Genomic DNA, 13,550 nt, shown 5'->3' with positions numbered 1-13,550 from the left:
AGATAGGGCACACACAGTGTATTTGTTGCAGAATTTCCGTTGTGGAATCCGCACCAACATTCCACAGCAAAGTTCAGTGCCAAGTAAGACAATGGGGGTATTAACAAAACTCATTTACTTAAAGCATAACAAAAAAACAAAAAAAGCAGCAGAATTTTAATCCTGCAGCATTCTCTATCTGTTGGGGAAATGTCGCAGATTTTCACTACGCCTTTCATCCATTGCACTGCAGTGGGTAAAATCCACGCAAAAATCTGTATGCAACATGTGGATTTCATTGCGGAGTTCCAGACTGGCACAACAGTGTAATATCTATGCAATGTAAGGAACCGGACTTAAAAGAAGCTGTACCAGTATCGAAAATTATCACCTATCCACAGTATAGGCAATAATTGTCCGATTGCAGGGGCCCCACCATCGATAGCAAGAATGGGGGTCCCAAACCCCCCCCATTTCTCCTTACTACTCGACTACAGTGAGGAGGAAAATGGAGAGACGCGCTCGGCTGTTTCTATCATTCTCATAGACATTGAATGTGTCACGATCTGTGGGTAGGTGGACCCACTAGGCCACACCGCCATAGCGGGGAGGCAGCTGGCCAAACAGAGTACCCAATAATACAAAGTCCAGCACAAGGGTACCTGAATAGTCCAGACAGTCGCAGTGGCTAGGTACAGATGGAACTTCAGCCAGCAGAGGATGCCACACGTGGCGGAGGGTATCAGGTGTGGCAGAGGACACCAGATGTGGTTTACGATAGGAGGCGTGACTGATGACAGAACACGACTCCAACACTCGATAGGGCTAGGAACCAACGCAGCACAGGATACAGGAACAGGTAGTGGGGCACAGGAACAGAACACTGAAGGACCATTTGCTAAGACTAACATGGGAATTACAAACAGCGCTCAGGCAGGGAGTGAAAGGGCAGGGCCCCTTTTATAGTCCGGAGCGATTAGGGCTAAATTGTAATATAATTCATGTGCGCGCGCTGGCCCTTACGTGTGTGCGCACCCTATGGGACACAGCCGAGCAGAGCAGAAGTGAGTGCTGGCGTCTCCTAGGAAGGAGATGCTGGCCAACACTCACAGAGCCGAGGTGTGAGTAGGAATGGCGGTCTGCGGTCATGGACGCTACAGAAAGGATGTGGTGGGGGCATTCTCTACCACCGCTTCATTCAAGCTCCTCCTCGCTGGAGCCCCCAGCGTTCGGACACTTATAGGTGATAATTGTTTATTTGGGGGAAACCCCTTTAAAAAGACTTTGGGGAATCAAGATGTACCCAGACATGCTTCTCCTTGCTAATGTTTGACTACACAAATATTCTGTCTCTACTCTGCACGTACACAGTTGAGTCCCATTATTATGACCACCAGCTAATATCCAGAGTAACCGCCGTGTGCAGCACGGACAGCAGCTAGACGGGCTGGGAGTGACCCAATAAGGTACTGGTAGGTTGTCTCTGTATAGCGACTCAAACTCTCCATTTACAAAGATACATTTATTATTGCAGAAACCATTTAGTGGCAAAAATTGACCAATTAAAAAAAAAACAACAATATTTAAATCTTATAAAATAATATTCTACGGGTAAAGATTTTAAAATGTTCATATTACAGTCCAAATATACAGATTTTCAGACTCCACTTTCCTCTGTAACTTCGGTACAGCGCTCTTACTTCCATAGAACACGACAGCCGCCCAAGGAGCTTCTCTCAGAGACACAGGGGTGGGTAGAGGTTATGGCTTCATATTTTTTAGTCTGATTTCCCTCTCAAGTTCAAATTGACGATAATCTACCCGTTCCAGGAAGGCTTTCCTTTCAATATATCTAGAGAAGAAAATTAAGATAAATTAAAAAAATAATAATTATAATTTTGTTCAATAAAAGACTTTAGCACTGGGACTCCAAATCATCTAAAAACTGGGGTGCCCAGTACATCTAGTAAATATCATTTTCAATATGCAGAGCATAAAAAAAATAAACTATAAATAACGTTTTCCATCACACGTTGTTAAAAAAAACAACAAAAACCCTGATCCAATGAAGACAGAAAAGCCTCCTGGCACATACACACAGAATAAGGTGTGAACATAGGACATGTGAACGTCAGGCTAACAGGCCAGATGCTTAGAAAGGCAGACAACCCCTTTAAAGTGAATGAGAGATACAGAAATGTACGTGATATCGTGGGAAGGGGTTAAAAGTCTGGTTGGTTGGTTGGTCGGTGGACATGTACGTCACAGGAAGGGTCACCTTCCCGCATTTTGAGGTACATGATTGTGTTGGAGTGGGCACAGAAGCTGTGCCGAGGCGATCACGTGAGCCCGGCTGTGACTAACAGCCGGACTCCCGCTGCAACGGTCGGGATTGGAGATAACTTCAAACAATGTCAATAGTGACTGCTGCATTTAAGTGGTTTGACAGAGGAAAGGGGCTCCGCCTGTCACCAATCGACAGGCCGTGATCGCCGGTGGCCTAACATGGCTAAATGCCTAATGTACAGCCTAGTAGAATGCCTGTCAGTTTTACACTTTCAGGCAGTGATGCTTTGGTATACTAAAGGGGGTTTTACACAGGCCAACTATCGGGCAAACAAGCGTTCATAGACTGCTCTTTGCCGATAATTGCCCAGTGTACACCGGCTAGCGATTAAAAGATGAACGAGCAAACGCTCAATCATCTGCTGCTCGTAGTTTTAAGAACCTGAAATATTATCATTGTCGGCAGCACATCCCTGTGTACAGGGAGATGAGATGCCGACATAAGAATGTATGGGGGTGGGGGGGGGGGGGCGGCGGGCGATCGTAGTAACGACTGCTCGTCCCCATACATAACTCCTTGTGACAGGAGAAAACGAGCGACTCAAATCGGCTGCTCATTGCACCGGCCGAAACTGGCCAGGGTAATAGGGCCTTAAGGATACAATAGCATTATATAAGCGATCAGAAGATCGCTTTGTGAAGTCCCCTAGAGGGACTGAAAAATATAAATTAAATACAGTTAAATAACGTTTTTTTAAAGATTTATTTTGTAGTAAAAATACACCTATATAAATCGCCATGATTGTAACGACTCGAACAATAAGGTTGACCTGTTATTTAAACCACACGATGACAGCCGTGCATAAAAAAAACCCACAAAAATAAACAAAAACTTCAAGAACGGCAGAACAGCTTTTTTATTTTCAAATCTCCCCCCTCACCCAAAAAATATTAAAGTTAATCCATAAATCCCATGTATCCCATAATGGTACCAAGAAGTAATGGCTCTTGAAATGCGGCGACACAAAAACAAATTTAGTCTAAAAGCGTTTTTATTGTGCAAAAGTAGTAAAACATGAAAAGCCCGTACACATTGCCGTAATCTTACTGATCCAAAGAATAAAGGGAAACCGGTGAACACTGCAGATTTAAAAATGCAAATTGAAACAGATTTTTTTTTTTTTAATTATTGCTTCCCCCAAAAAAATTAGATAAAAGTTAGTCAATAAATGGTGTACTTAACCCGTTAGTGACCGGCCCATCGTGTTTCTACGTCGGTCACTAACGGGCCTTATTCCGATGCCATAGACTTTTTACGTTGCGGCATCGGAATAAGTAAACAGAGCAGGGAGCTGTCAGATCTCCCTGCTCTCAGCTGCCAGAGGTAGCTGAGGGCTGGGGGCATCCCTGCTCTGCCGGGTGAGATCGATATTAGTATCGATCTCACCCGTTTAACCCCTCAGATGCGGTGCACCGCATCTGAGTGGTTTTGGAGAGAGGCAGGGAGCTCCCTCTCTCTCCCACCGACACCCGGCGATACGATCGCCGAGTATCTGTGTCTCCAATGGCAGCCGGGGGTCTAATCGAGGCCCCCAGGTCTGCCTGGAGCGAATGCCTGCTAGATCATGCCGCAGGCATGACCTAGCAGATGCCTGTCCGTGTTAAACGGCCAGGCAGTAATACACTGCAATACAGAAGTATTGCAGTGTATTATAAATGCGATCGCAGAATCGCATATTATAGTCCCCTAGTGGGACTAGTAAAAAAGTGAAAAAAAAGTTTAATAAAGTTAATTTGAAAAAAAATGAAAAACCCAGCTTTTCCCCTTACAAAATGCTTTACTATTAAAAAAACAAAATAAAGTTAAAAAGTTACACATATTTGGTATCGCCGCGTCCGTAACGACCCCGACTATAAATCTATTACATTATTTAACCCGCACGGTGAACGCCTTAAAAAATGTAATAAAAAACTATGGAAAAATTGCTGTTTTCTGTGAATCCTGACTTAAAAAAAATGTGATAAAAAGTGATCAAAAAGTCGCATCTACTCCAAAATGGTACCAATAAAAACTACAAGTTGTCCCGCAAAAAAAAAAAAGCCCTCATACAACCGCATCAGCGAAAAAATAAAAACGTTACGGCTCTTCAAATATGGAGACACAAAAACAAATCATTTTGAAAAAAAAAAGTGTTTTTACTGTGTAAAAGTAGTAAAACATACAAAAACTATACAAATTTGGTATCGTTGCAATGGTAACAACCCGCTGAATAAAGTTATTGTGTTATTTATATCACACGGTAAACGGCGTAGATTTAAGACGCGAAAAAGAGTGGCGAAATTTCAGGTTTTTTTCTATTTCCCCCCAAATAAAAGTTAATCAATAAATAATATTTCCCCCAAAATGGTGGTATTAAAAAATACAACTTGTCCCGCAAAAAACAAGACCTTATACAGCTATGTCGACGCAAAAATAAAAAGGTTATAGCTCTTGGAATGCGACGATGGAAAAACTTAAAAAATGGCTTGGTCGTTAACGTCTAAAATAGGCTGGTCATTAAGGGGTTAATAAACGGTGCCGTAGAAAAACAACAAAAAACAATCCCTACGGTAAATAAAAAAAGTTGTGGCTCTTAGAATGCGACTGAAAAAAACGAAAAAGAATGCCTTTTCATTAAGGCCTGCTCATTAAAGGGTTAAAGGCATGACTCATTTAAGTTCTGTTACTTATATTGCGCCAACATATTCCGCAGCGCCGTACAGAGGTTGTCCTCCATCACTGTCCCCCATTGGGGCTCACAATCTAAACTTCTCTATCGGAATGTTTTTGGAGTGTGGCAGGAAACTGGAGGCAAAACCCCGGGGAGAACATACAAACTCCATGCAGATGTTGTCCTTGGACCCCAGCGCTGCAAGGCAACAGTGCTGGGGGTCCTGGCAAAGAGCTGCTCTCTGGCCCACAGTCGTTCTCACTATGTGATGTGAATAAGAGAAAATGTGAAGTCCTTGTGGTGTCCGGGAGGGTTACATAAGAAGATCTCATGCCAACAATACAGCAGTAACTTCCCCCTCAGGCAAGAAGAAACTAGCTCCGACCAGAGCATGCCGAGTCAGGCCGGCAGACTGTACAGTGTTCAATGGAGGAGCTGTGCCAGCTGCCAGCACAGCACAATGTGGTGCCAGGGGTGGACCAGCCTGCCTCCTATGTGCCGATAATACAGAGCTATATATATATATATATATATATATATATATATATATATAGTAAAATTCCAATAATCTGGAATCTTTGAGATTGCAGAGGTGCTGGAATATCAGAAATGATGTGACACCAGACATTCTTTTCTGTTCCATGGCGGTAGGTCCACCCGGTACCCCTGGTAGCAGGATGGGCAGACCTCACGTCAGGTTTTCAACATGAATGCCATGGCTTTGGAGACCTAGAAGATGAGGAAGCTGTGAACAGCAGAGCCAGGGACGTTCAGCGTACGCACAGCGGAGGACCTGAAGTGCTGAACCAGCCGGCTCATAATCTGTCATGGGAGAACAAGATTCCTGTGCCAGATTATCAGGATTTTCAGACCATCAGGTGCCAGAATAATGTATTCAAAATTTGAAGATCACTCCAAATTTCTGAGACTGTTCCTTACATCGAAACAGGATTTGTAAAAGTCTATGCAGAAGTTGTAGAATCCACCTTATTCAGATGTATGGAATGGATCTTCTGTTGTAGAAATCTCTACAGTAAATCTGCCACTTGTGAACAGAGGAAATGCTGAGGCTCAAGCTAAAGGAACATGGCTGCGCCAGAAACACAAATAAAATGTGAATCAACGGCCGTCTCGTATGGTACATAGGGCATATTTACTGAAAACATTGGCTGGAACATGCGCTTACCCATCTTTGCCCCTATTGTGGTGAGCCAATTCTTCTCCAATCCCCTCTTTGTTTTTAAAAGAATCCCAGTCCAGCTTGGATTTCTCCAGCGTGCTCATCTTCTGCTTTTTGGAGCCTAATTTTCCAAGAATGCCGCTCATACCCACAGGTCTCTTCACGCTGCAATGACACAATGGAAAAACAAGGATCAGATATCCACCAACATGTGTATAGACTGGACATTATAATGCAAATGTGGATAGAATTGGCCTTAATAATGGAGTTGTAGGAGATCATCCCGAAACAGCGCCACTCTTGTCTATGGGCTGTGTCTTGTATTGCAGCCCCATTCAAGTGAACAGTCCTACCAGACACAGCTCATGGACAAGCATTTTTATGATCTTATACAATTCCCTTAAGACAGGTTGCTTTAAATATGTAGTCATGGGCAGGATAATGAAATCCTAAACCAAAGGCTGGAACAAGCTCTGCAGTCTATAGAACGAGCCGCTTTCCTGATCTGTACCAACTGGAATTTAGAAGCATTCTCTACGGATATCCACTTTTTCCTTCCTATTCCTAACTGTATTGACACCCCATGGTTTCGTCATACCACAAACTTTATCATCCTCCTAATTCCAGGGGAAATTCAGGTCTGCCATGAAAACAGCCCATTGTGACTTAAGACTATATTAACCTTTGAGTACTTTTTATTTAAATAAAACAATGTATCATGTTATTGAAAGCAACTTTTTAATTGTTTTTTTACTTGGATCAACAACAAAAAAGTGATCCTGTCCTTTAAAGGGTTTTCCCACTAAAACCTGACCATTGGCTAGCGTAAAGGGGGATGCGATGCTCTGTAAAGGGGGCTGCGATGCCCTGTAAAGGGGGATGCGATGCCCTGTAAAGGGGGATGCGATGCCCTGTAAAGGGGGATGCGATGCCCTGTAAAGGGGGCTGCGATGCTCTGTAAAGGGGGATGCGATGCCCTGTAAAGGGGGATGCGATGCCCTGTAAAGGGGGATGCGATGCCCTGTAAAGGGGGATGCGATGCCCTGTAAAGGGGGCTGCGATGCTCTGTAAAGGGGGATGCGATGCCCTGTAAAGGGGGATGCGATGCCCTGTAAAGGGGGATGCGATGCCCTGTAAAGGGGGCTGCGATGCCCTGTAAAGGGGGCTGCGATGCCCTGTAAAGGGGGCTGCGATGCTCTGTAAAGGGGGCTGCGATGCCCTGTAAAGGGGGCTGCGATGCCCTGTAAAGGGGGCTGCGATGCCCTGTAAAGGGGGCTGCGATGCCCTGTAAAGGGGGCTGCGATGCCCTGTAAAGGGGGCTGCGATGCCCTGTAAAGGGGGCTGCGATGCCCTGTAAAGGGGGCTGCGATGCTCTGTAAAGGGGGCTGCGATGCCCTGTAAAGGGGGCTGCGATGCTCTGTAAAGGGGGCTGCGATGCTCTGTAAAGGGGGCTGCGATGCTCTGTAAAGGGGGCTGCGATGCTCTGTAAAGGGCAGCGGTCTCTTGGACTTTTTCCTGTATACCGACCATTGATTCAGAACACAGCCCCAGTCACTCTAAGACCGGGTCCTTTAGCTCTAGCAATCGGTGGTGATACCAACAGCCGACCGCCACCCCCTGATCAGATAATGATACATTTTATCAATATGCTATGAATATTAAAGGTGCGAAAACTTCTTTATATCCTAAATCTTGTTCACACACTGGGAGATTTATTAAAATGACTGCAAGCCAAAAGTAGAGCAGTCGCCAATAGAAACCAATCCGATTCCACCTGTAATTTTTTGAGGCCCTAAATGGTTGCTATGGGCAACTCCACCGCTTTCCATTGCACCGGTTTTGATAAATCTCCCCCAAATGTCTTTTTGTTGCTGCAAACTCCATGCTCCCCATTAACTTCAGGATTATTTTACATGGATCCCAGACCAGTGGGAAATCTGGTACTGGCTAAAATAAATTTGACTGTGTTATTTAATATTAAAAGCTTGAAAATGTTTGCACTCAAGCGGACAAGCTCCAGAAGAGACGGCGTCTAAACTTCACGCTCTCTTGTGCAACTCATCTGCTTTCACCTCCGCTGATGTGGTGTCATTTCAGGCAAGCTTAGCAAAATGCATTGAATGATAATGAGAACTTTCTCCCTGCAATGCAACACTGCGCTGCCCTCCGTAATATCCCTCAGTTGTACTTGCCCTTGATCCACGCTTGAAAATAACATTTTTATTGCTGTGGCTGGATGCCACTGGCGCATACTTAATACCATTTTAGATGAAGGAAAACTACTGAAGCAAAAAATATATATATTATATTCCGGATCCTGCTGAAATATACGGAAATAAATAGAGGTTACGTTCTATTACAAGAGGACGACCAGAACATCAAGTGCACGGATTGCTTTGTTTTTGATACTTTCACTACTACAGATTGGCTCTCGTGGGCCTGTACTATGTGTCTGCAGGGCTTTAAAGAGACACTACGGGTTTAGGGCCTGTGCACAGCACGTGTTGGCAGTAAATTTAACGTATATGCCGGGTAATGCTTCCGACGTATACGTTAAACATAGGACTGTGACGGATTCCTTAACAGTGGCATCCGTCACCAGAGTGCACGTTTCTAATCAACATTTATAATCCGTGTGGCGTCTGTTTTTCCACACAGACCGATCGACTTCTTTGAGCAATTTCTGCGTGAAAAACAGACAAAGATAGAGCATGCTGCAATTTTTCATTACAGACAGATGTACGTGGGGGAAAAAAAAACAAAAAACGGACATCTGAATTGGCCGATTAACTATGTGTCAGTGTTCAGTACGGGTGCTGTCTTTTCTACACTCAGAGTACCCGGGCAGGAAAACAGTCTGAATGTGCCCTAAACCTTATCTCTATTTACTGTACGGTTAAGGTGGTCTTACACCGCTCGATGTGGGCCGCGTAAACGAGTGCAGATCAACGATAGAGCTCGTTGATCGTCGCTCCTTTCACAAGGAGTGACGATCAGTCATGAACGGGGACGAGCGATCGTTACACAGGGAGATGTGCTGCCAACAACGATTTTATTTTCGGCATTTAACTGGTTGCCGACACAGGACGAGTATGCTCGTCCTGAGCGGCCAGTACTTCGCGCATTAGGACGAGCATTGTCGTCCTGTGTGACAGCCGTCTGTGCGCGCGATCGAGAGCGGGGCAACGGCTGTAATACACAGCCACGGCCCCGCTCTGACAGCAGAGAGGAGAGAAACATCTCTCCGCCGTTAACCCTTTGAACGCCGCGATGAAAGCTGATCGCAGCGTTCAGGGAGAGGGGACTGCACATTGATCGCGTCACAGAAGATAACTGTGACGCGATCAAAGCCCACAACTCCTATGGCCAGACAGCCCAGGGTCCATTGAAGGACCCCAGGGTTGTCTGAACATATTTCCTGTTGTTAGGGCATACTGAGGTATGCCCTAACAACTGCCTGTGTACGATCAGTAACAGGCTAATGTACTGGCATATAGATCTATGCCAGTACATTACAGTTACAAAATAAAAATCAAAATGATAAATCCCTTTATAAGATTTAAAAAAAAAGTTAAATGAATGTAAAAAAAACTTAATGATAAATAAATAAAAAGTAAAAAAAATACACAGAAACACACATTTTTTATAATAAATAAACTTTTTAAAATATAAGTCCCGAAACATTAAATAATATAGACATATTTGGTATCGCCACGACCGTAACAACCTGTCCAACAAATGTATAACATTATTTATGATGATCGGTGTATGGCGTAAAAAAATAAATAAATATTAAAACTGATGCGCAGCTGCATTTTTTCAGCATTTTTGCCAAAATAAAAATTTATATAGAAATTAAACAATAATGTATTAGTATCAAAAAATGGTACCTACATAAAGTACAACTCGTCCCGCAAAAAACAAAGTCTCATACAACTACGTCGTACAAATAATAAAAAAGTTATGGGCGTCGGGATGCAAAGAGGGAAATGTAAAAAAATTGCTCTGTCCTCAAGGCCAAAATTGCGTTTGCTTGTTCATCAGCTGATTGTTGCCCCGTTTACATATTGTTTGCTCGATAATAGGCCTCTAGAAATGTAAATCACGGCCATATAGCCTTTTTTATGGTCGGAATTCACCCCATTCACCCGCAACACGGAACGGCTGAACGGGGTTTAGGGGACCCCATTCTGGAGATAGGTGGGACTCGCATCTATCTGACATATCTGGTGGATATGTCATAAATGTCTATCATTGGAAAACCCCTTTAGGGTTCAATGTATGTACAAATAACCTGCTGATGTGTGTTTCAGGACGCCCCATAGAAATAATAACACTCCTGTGGTGTTATAGGTAAGAGAATCAAAAGTAGGTTACTAGGAGGTAATTTCATAACTCCCTCTGACACAGAAGATACATCTGATTTGCATAGGAAATGCAGATCTTTGGCCATCAAAGGATGTCCACTGTCTGACAAATGTTTAATTGGCTCTTTCCTCACCAAGGTGCGAGATGTGCTGATTAAGGATTTGTCACTAGGGCTGACCAAACATCCTGACCAAACATCTAAAGCTATGCAAATGGATGCCTGTGGTGTGTCTGTCTGTGGACCAGGAGAAACATGGGAGAATGGCATGGTGTTCAAAGAAAGTATGATACATCAAGGCAAACCCCGTCATAATTTATATTTGTAATGACCCACATAGCTAGTTATGATCAGGGAAAATAGCCCTCATATATATGTCAAATTCAGATCCCTACACTCAGAGGAACTACCTGGGATTGGCTATTGGCTAAAAACATGGGCCTATTATAGTGGTGTTTGATATGCCCTGGTTGGTAAATGTCTGCACAGGTGAATGCAGGTAATATTATATTTCTAGGGGATTCCTGCAAGGACACATGATCACTTTTATGTTTCTCTATAGAAATACAACTGTGTAATGGGAGGAGTACGCTTCATTATCATATGAACAGCCTCCTCTCAGTGACATCACCAGCCAGTGAACTGGAGGGAAAAAACTGGGTTTAAAATGCCATGAGAAGTGAGGGTCAGTGTCAGTCGTTGGGGATCCATATCTCGGTTGGAGTGACTGCCCATATTTTCAGCTGCCCCACAGCCAGGATATCGCCGCTGTACATCAGTAAGGTTTTGTTCTGTTTCTTTTATCCCTTTTATTTTCATAAACTGTTTGATTGCATTGTAACTGTATGTATATTTTTTATCTTTTATTCTGACAACTATTTTATGTATTGCACTGCACTATTGTGTATTAAATCTGAAATATTTATAAGTCTCTTCCTTGTAGTCTTACAGAACTTAATCTTCCGAAGGTGAGGAACGTTACCTGTATTTTATGTTCAATTTAGATAACCTGTGTTATAGGAACTGGGGTTAAGGGAACATAGAGACTTAGGCCCCTATTGCCTAGATAAGTATAGGTGGTGGTAGCATACTGTGGTATAAATTATTGGGGTGTTGGAAACTACGGGAGTAATTTAGCATAATCCTGTCATCTAGAGTAGGTGGGCGTGGATTTATGAGGTAAATTAATAAACTCAGTAGTGTAGTTCACCCCTGTGACGCGACCTGAGATCGGCGATCGGCACAGAGTGGTGGCAGCGGTGGGATAGTGTTATTGTCATTTACACTGTTAAAGACGTTAAGTGTTTTGTTTAAGAAATTAACCTTTACACTTAAGGGCTGGAGTATCCTTGAAAAGAATACAACAGTCCACAAGGAAGAACTCAGTGCATACTATTTGTCAGCTAACATACACACGTGCAAAACAGTTTCCCTTCCCCTTCTTGTTTTTTCTTTTCTTTCTTTTATTTTGAAAAAACCGCTGATACCGTGTTTCCCCGATAGTAAGACACCCCCGATTGTAAGACGTATCGGGGGTTTCAGGGGGGTCGGCTAATATAAGCCGTACCCCGAAAGTAAGACATATGTCTTACTTTCGGGGAAACACGGGGTATTGCCGCCTCCTGCCCACTTCCGCGCCGCCCCCCTCTCCATACGTCACCCCCAGCACTTGTCAATGCCGCCTCCTCCTTAAAACCCGAGCCATAGACTTTTTACGGCTCGGGTTTTAACTTGCTGCCCGCGCGATCGGGCAGCTGAATGTCGGGTCTCCGGCTGTCAGTGACTGCCGGGGACCCGGAGGAGAAGATAGAAGCAGCTTTAGCTGCTTCTGTCTTCTCCGATGTGTTTTTACACAGCGTTCAATGAACGCTGTGTATAGGAATAGAGACAGCAGCAGCGGCGCTGTCTCTATTCCTCCCGATGATCATGTGACAGGTCACATGATCGCCGGGTCCCGTTAGTGGCAGGCTGCTGCTGTGTCTAACAAGACCCAGCACAGCCCTATTAGTGACAATCGTCACTATGAGAGGGCTGATTTCCCCTGTAACTGGGGCTGCTGTGCAGCTCCAGTTACAGGGGAAAAGATGGTGTAAAAGAAAGAAAAAAATATATATAAAGTTCCCCAAAGGTCTTTTTTGACCTTTGAGGGACAGACCATAGTAATAAAAAAATAATAAAGTAAAGTGCAAAAAATTCGACAATTTTTTTCTAATATAAGACATACCCCGAAAGTAAGACATAGTGGGGCTTTTGGGGATAAAAAGAAAGTAAGACACTGTCTTACTTTCGGGGAAACACGGTAAGATGGCAGAGGTGTATAGAAATAAGAGGAAAGATGAACTGCTAGTCCTCTGTGAGGAGAGAAGGCTGGACGGAACGAACAAAAGTAAAGCGGATCTGATCCAAGCGTTGGTGGCAGATGATACACAGCTCCACCATTCCGAGGGACCGGAGCAGGAAACTTCAGTCTCAGAGGAACGGACAGGAGACTCTAGTCAGGAACTGGCTGGGCATGGCAGTACCAGCAGTACCAGGTCTCAAAACGGTATGGAGTCTTCTCTTTCTCTAATCCTCCAGCAGATTGGCAACTGTGATCCGAATATGCGGATGCAACTGGTGATGCAAGAGCGCCAAGCAGAGCGAGAAGCTGCACAACGCCAAGCAGAGTTTGCACAACGCCAAGCAGAGTTTGCACAACGCCAAGCAGAGTTTGCAGAACGTCAAGCGGAGCGAGAAGAACGCCAGGCAGAGCGGGAGTACCAGCTCAAGTTGACCCAAATGCAGCTGCCAAGTGCTTCCTCCTCGCCTCAGAGTGAGTCCACAGGCACAATCAACCTTAAACCCCGTCTAGAGCGTTTCCCTGTCATGGAGAAAGACGGCGATCTGGATGTTTATTTGAAAGGTTTTGAAAAGGTCTGCAGACAATTCCAACTGCCACCCGCAGACTGGGCTAAGTATCTGACTCCAGGGCTGAAAGGCAAAGCTCTGGAGGTGTTTGCAGCCCTGCCCACAACTATCGATCAAGATT

General features: G+C 44.2%; 1 protein-coding gene across 2 annotated transcripts in view; it reads right to left on the bottom strand.

The window, feature by feature from the left end:
- Positions 1–1,482: 1,482 nt before the first annotated feature.
- CFDP1 (craniofacial development protein 1) overlaps positions 1,483–13,550 on the bottom strand; it is a 50,586-nt gene continuing 38,518 nt past the window's right edge. The window contains exons 6-7 of one of the 2 annotated variants that reach the window (XM_075837551.1): positions 6,163–6,321; positions 1,483–1,831 (exon numbers count right to left, since the gene is read on the bottom strand). In XM_075837551.1, the coding sequence (XP_075693666.1) occupies positions 1,741–1,831; positions 6,163–6,321 (250 nt within the window). In that variant the 3' untranslated portion in view covers positions 1,483–1,740. The remainder of the gene's footprint in view (positions 1,832–6,162; positions 6,322–13,550) is intronic. The other variant, XM_075837552.1, reaches the window with a different exon arrangement.

Source organism: Rhinoderma darwinii, chromosome 9 (genome assembly GCF_050947455.1).
Source record: "Rhinoderma darwinii isolate aRhiDar2 chromosome 9, aRhiDar2.hap1, whole genome shotgun sequence".
Taxonomy (NCBI): domain Eukaryota; kingdom Metazoa; phylum Chordata; class Amphibia; order Anura; family Rhinodermatidae; genus Rhinoderma; species Rhinoderma darwinii.
The sequence above is the reverse complement of the archived record's forward strand: the minus strand, read 5'-3'. Positions and strand labels throughout refer to the sequence as shown.